This window comes from Schistocerca cancellata, chromosome 5, assembly GCF_023864275.1.
Source record: "Schistocerca cancellata isolate TAMUIC-IGC-003103 chromosome 5, iqSchCanc2.1, whole genome shotgun sequence".
NCBI lineage: Eukaryota > Metazoa > Arthropoda > Insecta > Orthoptera > Acrididae > Schistocerca > Schistocerca cancellata.
Window position 1 is genome coordinate 225,295,180 of NC_064630.1, and position 14,503 is coordinate 225,309,682.

General features: G+C 44.3%; 1 protein-coding gene across 1 annotated transcript in view; it reads right to left on the reverse strand.

Annotated features, from left to right (window-relative positions):
• Positions 1–3,849: 3,849 nt before the first annotated feature.
• Positions 3,850–14,503, reverse strand: part of LOC126187548 (selenoprotein F) — a 69,357-nt gene continuing 58,703 nt past the window's right edge. Inside the window, exon 5 of the mRNA XM_049928699.1 lies at positions 3,850–4,378. Coding sequence (XP_049784656.1) covers positions 4,268–4,378 — 111 coding nt within the window. The 3' untranslated portion in view covers positions 3,850–4,267. The remainder of the gene's footprint in view (positions 4,379–14,503) is intronic.

A 14,503-nucleotide genomic window follows, 5' to 3' on the forward strand; every position in this document is an offset into this window, starting at 1 on the left:
CCTAAGACGGCTACTCAGACTGTTTCCTATGTCATTGCTGCAGTGGATGCTGCCATTAGAAATGACCAATGGCAGACAGTGGAAGACATTCGGCTCACGTTGGGCATCAGTCACATGGTGGAACATGTTCAGCCAGAATAACATGTTTCACTTCTTCCTCGCAAGTAGATGAAAGATGTTCATGTAAAAATATTATTTACGTAGTTAGTATTTACAGAATTTCCCACCTTGCACGCACTTGGTTGACATACATACAAATTTGGAGAAAGACATGCAAGCACTGAGTGTCTCCACCTGCTGCAGAGGGGTCACTTATGCTTTGGTGACATGGCTTGGTGGTATAAGAGACAATGGACGTACATGGAATCACCCCCCACCAAAAAATCCAAAGCCAGGTATGACAGCTCTGAGAAAGTCAACAGGATCTTTTCCTTTGACAGCAAGGGGTTACTGTTCACTGAGTTTCGGCAACACGGTGCCACAATTAGCACACAGCACTACATGGACACTTTGTAACACTTTAAGCATGCCATCAATTCCAAATGCCCAGTAGTGTTGCAGGATAATGCCTGTCCACATGTAGCCCAGGTTCTTTTGACTACAATGCAGAAGTTTTGCTGGGAAGCCCTTACACATGCTCCATACAATCCCTATCTCTCACCATGCAATTTCCATATTTTTGGAGCCTTAGGAAAAAAAGAGGCATTCTTGGCCATCAATTTGCTTCAGATGAAGAGGTGCATGTCTGGGTACATTCATGGTTCCACAGGCAACCGCAAACATTTTTCCATGAAGGCACTGACCGTCTTGTCTCATAGTGGAACAAATGAATTAACAGTTATGGTGATTACTATTGAAATAATAAACAGTTTACTTACTTATTTTTCCATCTGTCTCACCTCCATTTGACTGCCCCTCATATGTCAAAGAGACAGCAGGCTGCAATAAGTAACCAATGGGACTGTCCCTTGGTGGGGAAGACTTAAAGGATGCAATGTTTTAATCATTGCTAATGACAAAACTGCTGGGGAGGCACAATGGACTGTTGACAGTGATACCTGCCTGTTACAAAGCAATCAACCAGGGGCGGCCGCGTAGGCTTCGGAGGGCTGCCACCGTGCATAGCCTTTTCTGGCAATGTGGTCCAGCAGGCCATCATTAGCCACTACCAACAGCAAAATGTCAGCTGTCAATTTGGGAGACTGGCCAGGAACATGAGAGGATACTAGCTCATGGTATACAGGCTGTACAGGTCACAGCAATATACTGTATCATAAATTCCTGTCATTGGGAAAAGGCCAGTTTCCTGTCATTGGGAAAAGTGTAGCAACTCCAGAGACTTGCCGAGACACAGTTCTTAGTTGCCAATAACAATGTAATGCATTGGTTCAGAACTGTTTCATTAAGTAAGTGCTCAGAAATGGTTTCTTGAACTGATGTCGTATTTCATCAAAGCCTTAAATATCCTAACTAAGAACTTGAATGCTTTCCTGTGGAGCTCTCCTTGGAACACAAGGTAGGAGGAGGTAGAACATAGCTTGACATCATTGCACCAAAGGCTGCACCCTCAAGCCTAAAAAAAAAGTAAGTGGACATTAACATTACCTATAACTGTAACTACATCCTTTCCCTGAGACGATTCTGTTTCTGACATGGCTTGTTCCTGGAGATGTCATTATGCAAATTAGCCTTTTTCTCAGTATTAGCAGTAGTGTAAGGGCCAGTAGAAGGTAGATTCTTGGTGGATACGTTGGCTGGACTTCTGTGGAGGCTAAATTGGTTTTCTGACATTGCTATTCTATCAACTGCATTGTGTGTTTGTGTCATGAACAAGAAGTGGGAGTTTTATATGTAAGAACTTACATGTCAAAGTTAGCAGCAACATGGGCACAGTGTTTTGACGCAGTGAAAAAGGAAGTGTGTGCTAGGAAAAGCGACTGGCAGGTATGAGCTGTGGGGTAGTGATTCCTGCCCCCCTACTTTTTTTTCCCCCCCTCAGCAGGTTACAGCGGGCAAGCAAGATCTGTGCCGGTGTTTTCATTTGCAGAGATGGCTGCTGAGAGTCGCAATACAATCAATGAATGTACCAGGATAGGAACATAAATGGAGGTTTAAAGGTCTGGAAAAAATTGGTAGTAAAAAACCAAATTAGTATGGGATGGTGACAGGATTCTTGTCAGCATATCACTGAGGACTTAGTATGAGACAAAAGAACAACTACAAAGTTTCAATGGATAAAGTGGTAGAACCCTAGCTTAACTAACAGAATGACAAAGACCCACAAGGTGTACAACTTTGCTTCTGCCATTTGACGATAGGTGGCGACAACAGTAAGTAGCGGTCAAAAGAAACAGATCGCAGATGTCAGGCAGATAGCTTGGACCTCGGTCAACGTAACCTCATTCTAACATTAGTAGATTTGTTTCTGCATCAAAGTTTTTCTTGATTGAAAATGTCAGTTTACGAGCCTAATTCTCGTCATTTGCGGGAGGTATTACTGTTTTGTTTCAATATGAAGAAAACAGCAGGTGAGTCTCATCAAATGCTCTCAAGTACGTATGGTAAGGACACTATTAGTGAAAGAACATGTGAGTGGTTTCAATGCTTCAAGAACAGTGATTTTAATGGCGTAGACCAGCATAGGGGCAGAATAGAGAATGTTTTCAAAGATGCAGAATTGGGGACACTGCTGAGTGAACACTCGCGTGAAACTCAAGAAGACTTGGCACGATTAGTGGGAGTGACACAGCAAGCTACTTCAAAACATCTCAAGGCTATGGCAATGGCAATGATTCAGAAAGAAGGAACTTGGGTCCCATGTTAGCTGAAATCAAAAGACATGGAACGGTGTTTGTGTATTTGTGAATAGTTGCTTCAGAGGCGAAAATGGAAGGGATTTCTGCACCACATTGTGACCAGGGATGAAAAATGGGTTCATTACGATAACGGTAAACGCAAAAAAATCACAGGGATATCCCGGCCATGCTTCCATGTGAACAGCCAAACCGAATATTCATGGCTCCAAGATCATGCCCTGCATTTGGTGGGACCAGCTTGGAGTCGTGTACTATGAGATATTAAAACCAAGTGAAACAATCACAGGTGCTCGTTATCTAACGCAATTAATGCATTTGAGCAGAGCATTAAAAAACAAACGGCTGCAATACAGCGATAAGCACAATAAAGTGATTTAGCAGCATGACAATGCTCGACCCCACGTTGCAAAAGAGGTCAAAACGTACTTGGAAACGTTAAAATGGGAAGTCCTACTCCACCCACCATATTCTCCAGACATTGCTCCCTCTGACTATCACCTGTTTAAACCAATGGTGCATGGCCTGGCTGACCAACACTTCTGATCTCATGAAGAAGTCACAAATCGGACTTATTTGTGGATCGCTTCAAAAGATGAACATTTTTTTTGAGGCAGGATTCATGAACTGCCCGAAAGATGGGAGAAAGTAGTGGCCAGTGATGGAAAATAATTTGAATGATACATGTAAAACCAATTTGTTTCATTAAAGCCTAAAATTCCGGGGGGGGGGGGGGGGGTAACAGTGGAAGCAAAGATGTACACCTTGTATTACAACAAAAGGAAGCTGGGGGATCCATTGCAAGCACTGAACGAGTTTGTACAACACTTGAGCCTCAAAACAGAAAATTGCAAATTGGTGACCAACGGCAGGAAGGCTTCAGCTGGAAGTCTTCTGGATGCAGTTGTTAAAAACTGATTCAGATTATACAGGAAACAAAATTATTCTCAAAGGCATTTGAAAACTAAGGGGTAATGCTGGTAGAGGTAGCAAAACAATTTTCATTCACATAGATCAAATGAAGAAATGACAAACCTTTCATTTTACCATTTTACTTTCTAATACAACAACATTGAGACTTATGAGTGTAACCAAAATCATCACTACACATTCACTCCCACTTTAATTTTCTGTTAATTGTGATGACAATTTATTACACTTTATAACAACTGAACACAAATATGACATTTGTCATGTAAATCACAGCCTCCATAAAAACAAACGTTACTTATCTTTTTATTTAACATGTAAATACTTGTCTGTGTGTCTTGCGTAGCTCACAAATTTTACAGGTCCATTTCAGATGGCAAATCACAGGCTACAGCCAGACTTCCAAAGCTGATTATACACAGAATTATCTACTTACTACCTGCGTCCTATCTTACAAGCTCTTACTTTGGCAATTGTACAGTAACATAAAACTTTTGCATGAAAAAACAGCACAGCAAGACACATCAAACCATATTACTTTCCAAGTAGTCTCTCTTTTCATCTTCTACAGATTCCAAATGCGTCTTCAAAAATTCTTCCACTGAATCGGTATTCCACTTATCAATTGCCAGTACCTGTAAAAAATTTGTAATACAATTATGTATTTGTAAGTTCTGTACAATGATTAGATAACACAGAAAGAACATGAAAAAATTAAAACTATCATAACTTCACTATTTCAACATCTAGGAACATGTGAGGTAATACTGGGCCTATGACTTGTCTTAAGAGATAGTCAAAACTTACATGTGTAGATTTGGTACATGCTTTTAACACTGACTCAAGTGCTTGCTTTAAAATTCTGATGGTTGTAGATATAAAATTCTATGAGCTAAATGCTATTCACAATTTTTTACAAAAAGCAGACTTCAGTTGTAAGAGTCAATGGATGAGAAAGAGACTCAGTAGTTGAGGGGGCAGAGAGAGTTATAGCCTCTCCCTGATGTTATTCAATCTGCACACTGTGCAAGAAATAAAGGAAATGAAGGAAATACTCAGAAAAATGCACGAAAGCTCAGGGAGAAGAAATAAAAACTGAGGTTTGCAAATAATATTACAATTCTGTCAGGGGCAGCAAGGTACTTTGAATAGCCACTGAATGAAATGGATCATGCCTTGGAAGGGACTTGCAAGATTAACACCAACAAATATAATTGAATGTAGTGGAATTAACTGAAGTGATGCATATGGAATTAGATTCAGAAATGAGACAATAGAAGCAGTAGATGAGTTTCGTTATTTGGGCAGCAAAATAACCAATGATGGCCGAAGTCGGGAGGATAAAAAATGCAAACTAGCAATAGCAAGAAAACATTCTTTAGGTATCTGTATGGAGTTCAGCCTTGTGTATAAGTGAAACATGGATGATAAGAAGTTTAAAACACATGGAAATTCATTATCACTCATTTTCAAAAACAATGTAATTCATTGTAAATGAAAATGGTGGACAATAATATCGAAAATGCATTGTTTCAAAAGTCATCAATAATTTTTAATAAGGTCCTCACACTGGGATTGGTTAATCCAGTACCTGTGGAAGTTTGTTAATTATGTTTGTTTAAAAAATATTTTAGTTTTCAAAAATTTTACAGTCATGTGACAGCACATTAGACCTGAGATACAGGGAAGATGGGCAGTGTCTGCCAGACGACCAAGAGTACATGTTAACACATAGTAAGACATTTATTACTGGACAATAGTCATAGTGTACCATCTGTTTCTTTTCTGTGTGGTGTTGTCATTGTGTGTGTTTGTTGAGTGTGTTTGTACACACTTACACACATAAATTAACACACATAGTTGCAAACATCCTAAAGAGACAGGATTTCCAAATAGCATATAAGACTGGGCAAACCCTCCAATCACACATAAGCCAAATAGCTACCCAAGGGATAAATTCCAGTGATCAAAAATATATAAACTTGAATTTCAAAGTTGTGATGCAGTATATATAGGCATAACATGCAGAAATTTTAAAACACAATACAAAGAACATATCAGCCGTTGGAAGTATGAAACAAACCATTCCACATTTTCAGAACATTTAGAACACCATAACCACCATCCCAAAACATGGAACAAGAAATGAAAATAATAAGAATAAGTAACCATGACAAACATCTTACACAAATGCAAGAAAACTTCCACATTCAGAATGCCACTGCTGAAAACAAACGTGTGACAAATGAACACACACACACACACACACACACACACACACACACACACCAGTACAGGCTCCCTACTACACTCAATAAAAGAAACTGTAATATAAAAAACATCCCTCTCACATAAGCAGGGAAAAAAACCTCCCCCCCCCCTTTGCCCTCTTCACACACACACACACACACACACACACACACACACACACACACACACACACACACACAAACACAAACACAAACACAAACACACACACACAGCAATAACATCTGACAGTCGGCAACACAAATCAAAACATTACATCAAACCAAGTGTTCCGTTCCTAGTGCTGTGAAATGTGGGGGAAAACCCCAAGTGGCATTTATAAGAAGAGGAATGGCACCAAAAATGGAACAGAAGAGTAATATGTAGAAAATCGTCCACGCAACCTCTAAGTACAGTTCAAATTATTACTACATAATAGCAAAAACCGACTGCCAGAACTGTTTATAACCTATAGGTACACTGGCCAAAATGTAAACTAAATAGTAAAAATATGTACATATTCCAGGCTACTAAAAATGCCTTGCAGAGAATAAAGGCGAAACATATATAGTACAAAATTTGTATTTTATTCAACTTTAGTCAGATGGTCCAAAAAGTAAAAATTATCAATATACCGTAATATTACATGCAACAGACGAAGACAGGACTACAAATGTTGAACATGCTAATTAATCTGCATTTACTTAGACACAAGTTGAAACAGTTGTATACGGTTACAAATATTCCACTGGACGGCACTTTGCCTTGCTAATTCTTTTCCAGGACAATGTATAGCCTGCTGGAATGCAAACAGCACACTTATTCTAAATAAATCACAGTGGCACGTAAAACACATTTCAAAATATTCATGTCTGTCAGACAATCGCAGATGTGCTTTACATTCAATATTTTTGTTTACAAATTCAAGAGGGTCCACTAAGCTACGGTAGCATCCATTTCCTACAACGCAAAGCTATAAAGTAACGAAAATATGTGGTGAACTACCTGTTTAGCCTAGACGATTCACAATTAATTCGTCTCTGTGGTTTCATCTTCATCTCAATAAAGAGAAAGAAAGTGAATGTCTAGAGAGCAATAAAATCTTTGTGATTATATTGATTTCTACACCTATGCTGGAGGTGGCAAAATAATTAGATATAACAGTGGAAAGTGAAACACTTTAATTAATAGAAAAAAATGTTTGCACTTTAAGAATGAATCTATTATTTGAGGACTATATGACAAGTTGTTTTCAAGTGCTTTCTAATTTTTAACAACTGACAGTGGAAATTAAAAAAAAAACAAAAAAAAACACACATTATAAAGCCATCAGACTGCATACTACAAATCACACTTAAAGTGATTCTGACAATCATTACAGTTTGTGAGTGATTTATGTGAGAATATAAAATTAATTCACTAACAATCATTAACAACCACAAAATTCATGAGATGCAACATGGATCAAATAAAACTGAAATTGTCTAGGCAGGCTTTCTAAATAGTTTATACCTTCAAAAACTGCAAAGTGAAGATCTTGTAGGTAATTCAAGCTATAGTGGTTAACAAGACCTGTCTAGCTTTTAATGTAAACCTTTATTACATTACAATTAACATTAAGAGCCAAAGTAAATCTGCACAAATTGCCAAGTCTTAGAGCAAAATAATGTGGTTATTAAGATGATTACATCTTAATAACCGCATTAAGATATTACACCCCGCCCCCTCCTTCCCCATGAACCATGGACCTTGCTGTTAGTGGGGAGGCTTGTGTGACTCAGTGATACAGATAGCCATACCGTAGGTGCAACTACAACGGAGGGGTATCTGTTGAGAGACCAGACAAACGTGTGGTTCCTGAAGAGGGGCAGCAGCCTTCTCAGTAGTTGCAGGGGCAACGTAAAGTCCCGAACGACTGGAAAAAAGCGCAGGTGACGCCTGTGTATAAGAAGAGTGGAAGGACGGATCCTCAAAATTACAGACCAATATCCTTAACATCGGTTTGTTGCAGGATTCTCAAACATATTCTCAGTTCAAATATAATGAATTTCCTTGAGACACAGAAGTTGCTGTCCATGCATCAGCACGGCTTTAGAAAGCATCACTCCTGGGAAACTCACCTCGCCCTTTTTTCACATGATATCTTGCGAACCATGGATGACTGGTATCAGACGGATGCCATAGTCCTTGACTTCCGGAAAGCGTCTGACTCGGTGCCCCACTGCAGACTCCTAACTAAGGTATGAGCATATGGGATTGGTTCCCAAGTATGTGAGTGGCTCGAAGACTTCTTAAGTAATAGAACCCAGTACGTTGCCCTTGATGGTGAGTGTTCATCGGAGGTGAGGGATCATCTGGAGTACCCCAAGGAAGTGTGGTGGGTCCGCTGTTGTTTTCTATCTACATAAATGATCTTTTGGACATGGTGGATAGCAATGCGCGGCTGTTTGCTGATGATGCTGTGGTGTACGGGAAGGTGTCGTCGTTTAGCAACTTTAGGAGGATACAAGATTACTTGGACAGGACTTGTGACTGGTGTAAACAATGGCAGCTAACTCTAAATATAGATAAATGTAAATTAATGCAGATGAATAGGAAAAAGAATCCTGTAATGTTTGAATACTCCATTAGTAGTGTAGCGCTTGACACAATCACATCGATTAAATATTTGGGCGTAACATTGCAGAGCGATATGAACTGGGACAAGCAAGTATTGGCAGTTGTGGGGAATTTTTTTTTTGTGGTTTTAGGGCGCACAACTACAATGGTCATTAGCGCCCAGACTAAATTAGGAATGCACCGCGAGGCACAAGGTTAAAACAGCAACGAAAAGGGACAATACTATAAAAGACAGACAGGCATAGGATTTAAAAAAACAGCATAATCAAATGTTCTTAGACAGCTTTGTCAAGTTGATAAAATGAAGAACACGAGCAGCTGCTCCTGGGTTATCCGCTAAAATGGCATCCAGAGTACATGGCAGGCCAAGATCAACGGGCAGTTTATTAAAAGTCGGACAGGACGTTAAAATGTGGCGTACCGTCAGCAATTGCCCACATGAGCAGAACGACGCCGGTGCAGCCGTCAGCAGATGGCGGTGGCTGAACCGGCAGTGTCCAATTCGTAGCTAGGCCAAAACGACCTCCTCCCACCGAGAAGGGCGTGAAGAGGTCGTCCAAGCCACGGGAAGAGGTTTCAAAGCTCGAAGCTTGTTGTCCGTAAGGGCAGCCCAATCGGCATGCCACAGCGATAAAATGCGCTGACAAATGACCCTGCTACAATCTGATGAAGGGACACAACAAGAAGCTGTCCAAGGCTGGAGGACCGCAGCCTTGGCCGCGGCATCCGCAGCTTCGATCCCAGGGATACAGACATGGCCAGGAACCCACATAAAGGTAAACGGAGAACCGTCGTCCACCAGCTGCTGAAGAGAGCGTTGGATCCGGTGCACGAAAGGGTGAACCGGATACGGATCACTGAGGCTCTGGATGGCACTCAAAGAATCGGAGCAGATGACATAAGCAGAATGTCGGTGGCGGCAGATGTAAAGAACAGCCTGGTAGAGGGCAAAGAGCTCAGCTGTGAAGCCCGAACAATGGCCATGGAGCCGGTATTTGAAACTGTGTGCCCTGGCAATAAAGGAAAACCCGACACCGTCCTTGGTCTTAGAGCCATCTGTATAAATGACGGTCATATTAATGATCTTCGAACAAAGTTCGACAAAATGGGAGCGGTATACCGAACCGGGGGTAACCTCCTTTGGGAGTGAGCGGAGGTCAAGGTGAACGCGAACCTGAGCCTGGAGCCAAGGTGGCGTTTGGCTCTCGCCCACTCAAAAGGTTGCAGGGAGTGAAAAATCACAGTGCTGAAGGAGGCGACGAAAGCGGACTCCAGGGGATAGCAGGGCAGAGACATACAACCCGTATTGACGGTCGAGAGAGTCGTCAAAAAAGGAACGATAAGACGGGTGGTCGGGCATTGACAACAGCCGACAGGCATACCGACAATGCACTGTATCGCGCCGGTAGGCTAGTGGCAATTCACCAGCTTTGGCATGAAGACTCTCGACGGGACTAGTATAAAACGCTCCGATCGCAAGATGTAAACCCCGATGTTGAATGGAGTTAAGGCAGCGTAAGACGGACGGCCGTACAGAAGAGTATACGAAGCTCCCATAATCCAGCTTTGAGCGGACGATCGATCGATATAGGCGAAATAGGACGATTCGATCCGCTCCCCACGACAAACCACTGAGAACACTGAGGACATTTAGAGAACAGGTACAACGGGCAGCCAAATATGACACATGTGGAGACCAGCTAAGTTTCCTGTCAAATGTAAGGCCTAAAAATTTGGTTGTCTCCACGATTGGGAGAGCAACGGGACCGAGTCGTAAGGACGGTGGGAGAAACTCGTTGTAGCGCCAGAAGTTAATACAGACCATCTTCTCGGCAGAAAAACGGAAGCCATTGGCGACACTCCAGGAGTAAAGACGGTCAAGAGAACACTGAAGACAGCGCTCCAGGACACGTGTACACTGCGCGCTGCAAAAGATGGTAAAATCGTCCACGAAAAGGGAGCCTGATACATCAGCTGGGAGGCAATCCATTATTGGATTGATCGCGATGGCGAAGAGAGCGATGCTCAAAACTGAGCCTTGTGGCACCCCATTTTCCTGGCGAAAGGCATCGGACAGGACAGAACCCACGCGTACCCTGAACTATCGATCCATTAAAAAGGCATGAATAAAAAGAGGGAGGCGACCGCGAAAGCCCCATGTATGCATGGTGCGGAGAATGCCCGCCCTCCAACAGGTGTTGTAAGCCTTCTCCAAGTCAAGGAACACAGCCACGGTCGGGCGCTTCCGCAAGAAGTTATTCATAATGAAGGTCGACAATGTAAACAGATGGTCAACAGCTGAGCGGCGCCTACGAAATCCACGTTGTACATCGGTAAGTAGGTGTCGAGATTCGAGCAGCCAAACCAAACGAGAGTTAACCATTTGCTCCATCACCTTACAGACACAACTGGTAAGCGAGATGGGTCGATAACTGGAAGGCAAGTGCTTGTCCTTCCCTGGCTTAGGAATCGGGACAACAAAAGACTCGTGCCAGCATGTGGGAACATGACCCTCAATCCAGATGCGATTGTATGTACGAAGAAGAAAACCTTTACCCGCAGGAGAAAGGTTCTTTAGCATCTGAATATGAATAGAATCAGGCCTTGGAGCGGAGGACCATGACCGGGCAAGTGCATTTTCCAGTTCCCGCATAATGAATGGGGCAGTACAACTTTCACGATTCGAGGAGCGGAAGTTAGTTGGCCTAGCCTCCTCTGCCTGTTTTCGGGGGACGAAGGCAGGGTGGTAATGAGCGTCCGAAGGCATTGGAGACATCCTCAGGGGCCACAAGGACATCATTCGCGACCCGCAAGCCAGAAACTGGTGAGTGGACCTTAGTGCCAGATAGCCGGTGCAGGCTACCCCAGACAACAGAAGAAGGAGTAAAACTGTTGAAGGTGCTTGTGAAAGCAGCCCAGCTGACTTTCTTGCTTTCTTTAATAACACGACGACACTGCGCATGTAATCATTTATAATTGATACAATTTGCCACCGTAGGGTGGCATTTAAAGGTGCGTAAAGCACGTCGACGAGCACGTAAAGTGTCTCTACATGCTGTGGTCCACCAGGGGACCGGTACGCGACGTGGAGAAGAAGTAGTGTGAGGGATGGAACATTCAGCAGCAGTGAGAATGACTTCCGTGAGGTGTGTGACCTGTCTATCGCAGCTTGCGAAGGTTTGATCCTGAAAGGTCGCCCTGGAAGAGAAGAGCCCCCAGTCTCCTTTGGGGACGTTCCAACTAGTTGAGCATGGAGAGGGGGTGTGATGCAGGAGATGGATAACACACGGTAAATGGTCGCTCGAATACATATCAGAAAGTGCATACCACTCAAACTGACGTGCAAGTTGGGTAGTACATATAGAGAGGTCTAAATGGGAATAGGCGTGAGATGTGTCCGAAAGAAAAGTAGGGGCGCCAGTATTGAGGCAGACAAGATTGAGTTGGTTGAAAAGGTCTGCTAACAGGGAGCCCCTCGGGCAGGATGCTGGAGAGCCCCAAAGGGGATGGTGGGCATTGAAGTCTCCAGTTAACAAAAATGGTGCAGGTAGCTGAGCAATAATTTGCATCATGTCTGCCCTGGTAAAGGCAGACAACGATGGAGTGTAAACGGTACAAATGGAAAATGTAAAAGTGGGGAGAGTAATTCGGACGGCAACTGCCTGCAGGCCGGTGTGCAATGTGATGGGATCGCAGTAAATATCATCCCGGACCAGCAACATAACCCCTCCATGAGCCGGAATACTTGCCACAGGGAATATGTCAAAACGCACAGAGGCATAGTGTGCCAAGTCAATTTGATCGCATGGGCGTAGCTTCGTTTCCTGGACGGCTACGACGAGTGGACAGTGCAAGAGTAGCAGTAACTTCAAGTCCTCTCGGTTGGAGCGAATGCCGCGAATATTCCAACGAAGAAGTGCCATCGGGAGAAGAAAAAGAAAAAGGAGAAGCAAGAAGGGGTCACCTCGAAGGCCGCTGAGGGCCTGGCTTCGAGCGAGCACTGCCGCCGCTATCAATACGCGGAGAGTCATTGTCCATTGGTTCAATAGGTTCATCGGCCATCTTGTTAAGATGGCCGGGAGGGGGAGCTTTCTCCGCCGATGAACGGCCAGATGTCCGGCTACCAGCGGTGCGGCCAGGCAATACGGACGATGGCCTAGGGCGGCAACCACTGGGTGGCGCAGGAGAAGAAACGCGCCGTGGTGGAGAAGGAGAACTTTGCTTCCTATGAGCCTTCTTGGAAGGTCGTTTAGTGGAAGAACTGATCGATGGCTGGGAGTTCGAGGTACGTAGGAAGTCTCGCACGGGACGGTTCCTTCGTGAAGGCCCGTGAATCTGACTTCTGGGTCTTCGTCTTGGCAGAAGCTGATGAAGGTGCTTGTGTCGTAGGGGTGGCAGGAGGTAGAGGAGACGTTGACCGGGTGATCTTAGCACTGGCAAAACGGACAACCGCAGTGCTGAAGGTCAGATCGCATGTCTGCGTCGCCACCTCCCTGGTAGTCCGAGGAGAGGAGAGGAGAGGCGAGGCAAGGCGAGGCGAGGACAGTACTGTATTTCTCCGCTGGGAGCAGCGTGGGCTTCCTACTAGCAAATAGCTTGTGAGCAGCCGAGGTGGACACTTTCTCTTTGACCCGAATTACCTGTATACATCGTCCTTCCTTGTAGATGGGACAGTCGCGGGAGGACACTGCATGGTCACCCTGACAGTTCACACAATGAGGAGACGGAGGTGGACAGTCACCCTCATGGGCATCCCTGCCACAAGTGACACATTTAGCCACATTAGAACAAGACTGGCGAGTGTGATTAAAACGCTGACACTGGTAGCAGCGCGTAGGTGTCGGGACATAGGGGCGAACAAAAAGAACCTCGTAGGCCGCTTTGATGCGCGGTGGCAGCTGAACACTATCAAAGGTCAAGAAAAGCGACGGGACGGTACAAGGTCATTGTTGAACTTCTTCATGACCCTATGGACAGCCGTCACGCCCTGCTCAGCAAGGAAAGACTGAATCTCCTCGTCAGTCAATCCGTCGAGTGTTCTAGTATATACCACACCACGTGACAAATTCAAAGTGCGGTGAGCCTCCACCCGGACAGGGAACGTGTACAGGAGTGTGGCCCGAAGCAGTTTTTGTGCCTGAAAGGCACTCTCAGTTTCTAGTAACAAGGTACCGTTATGCATCCAGGTACAAAACTTGACAGATCCGGCTATGGCATCTACGCCCTTCTGGATAACAAAAGGGTTCACAGATGAAAAATCCTTTCCGTCCTCAGGTCGAGCAACTACGAGGAACTTTGGGGCAGGCGGTAGTACTTTTGTCATTGGTGTCTGGTCAAGATTCCGTTTTTGAGCAGAAGTCGAGAGAGAAGAAGAAGAGAAATCCATTGCGGAGGATTCCCCCATGATTGCCAGCGTCTCCGATGGCGCGCTCCTTCCTTGTGGGGACCCTCTCAGAGGGCACTCCTGCCTTAGGTGAATGTTTACACCTCCCGAGAAACGGACGGAGGGACCAATCGGCGTGGTCGGAAGGTGTCAGCTCAGGCCACCACCCCTCCCCAGGCCTGGCCTTTACCAGGGGGTGGACAAGAAGGCAAGGAGAAGAAGGCAAGGGGAAAAGTAAGGAAGACAGTGAGAGGGAGAAGGACAAAGAAAGGAACCAAACAAAAGAAGGAACCAAAGGAAGGAAGAAACAAGAATAAGTGAAAAACCAAAATGACCACAAATAGAAGTCGTGGAATCGTCCGTCTCCGGACGCAGGCGCAAACTACCCCCTTGAGGGGGAGGCACTCCTTTTAGTCGCCTCTTACGACAGGCAGGAATAACTCGAAGCTATTCTAACCCCCGGACCCGCAGGGGGGAGTTGTGGGGAAGGCGGATAGTCGTATTCGGTTCA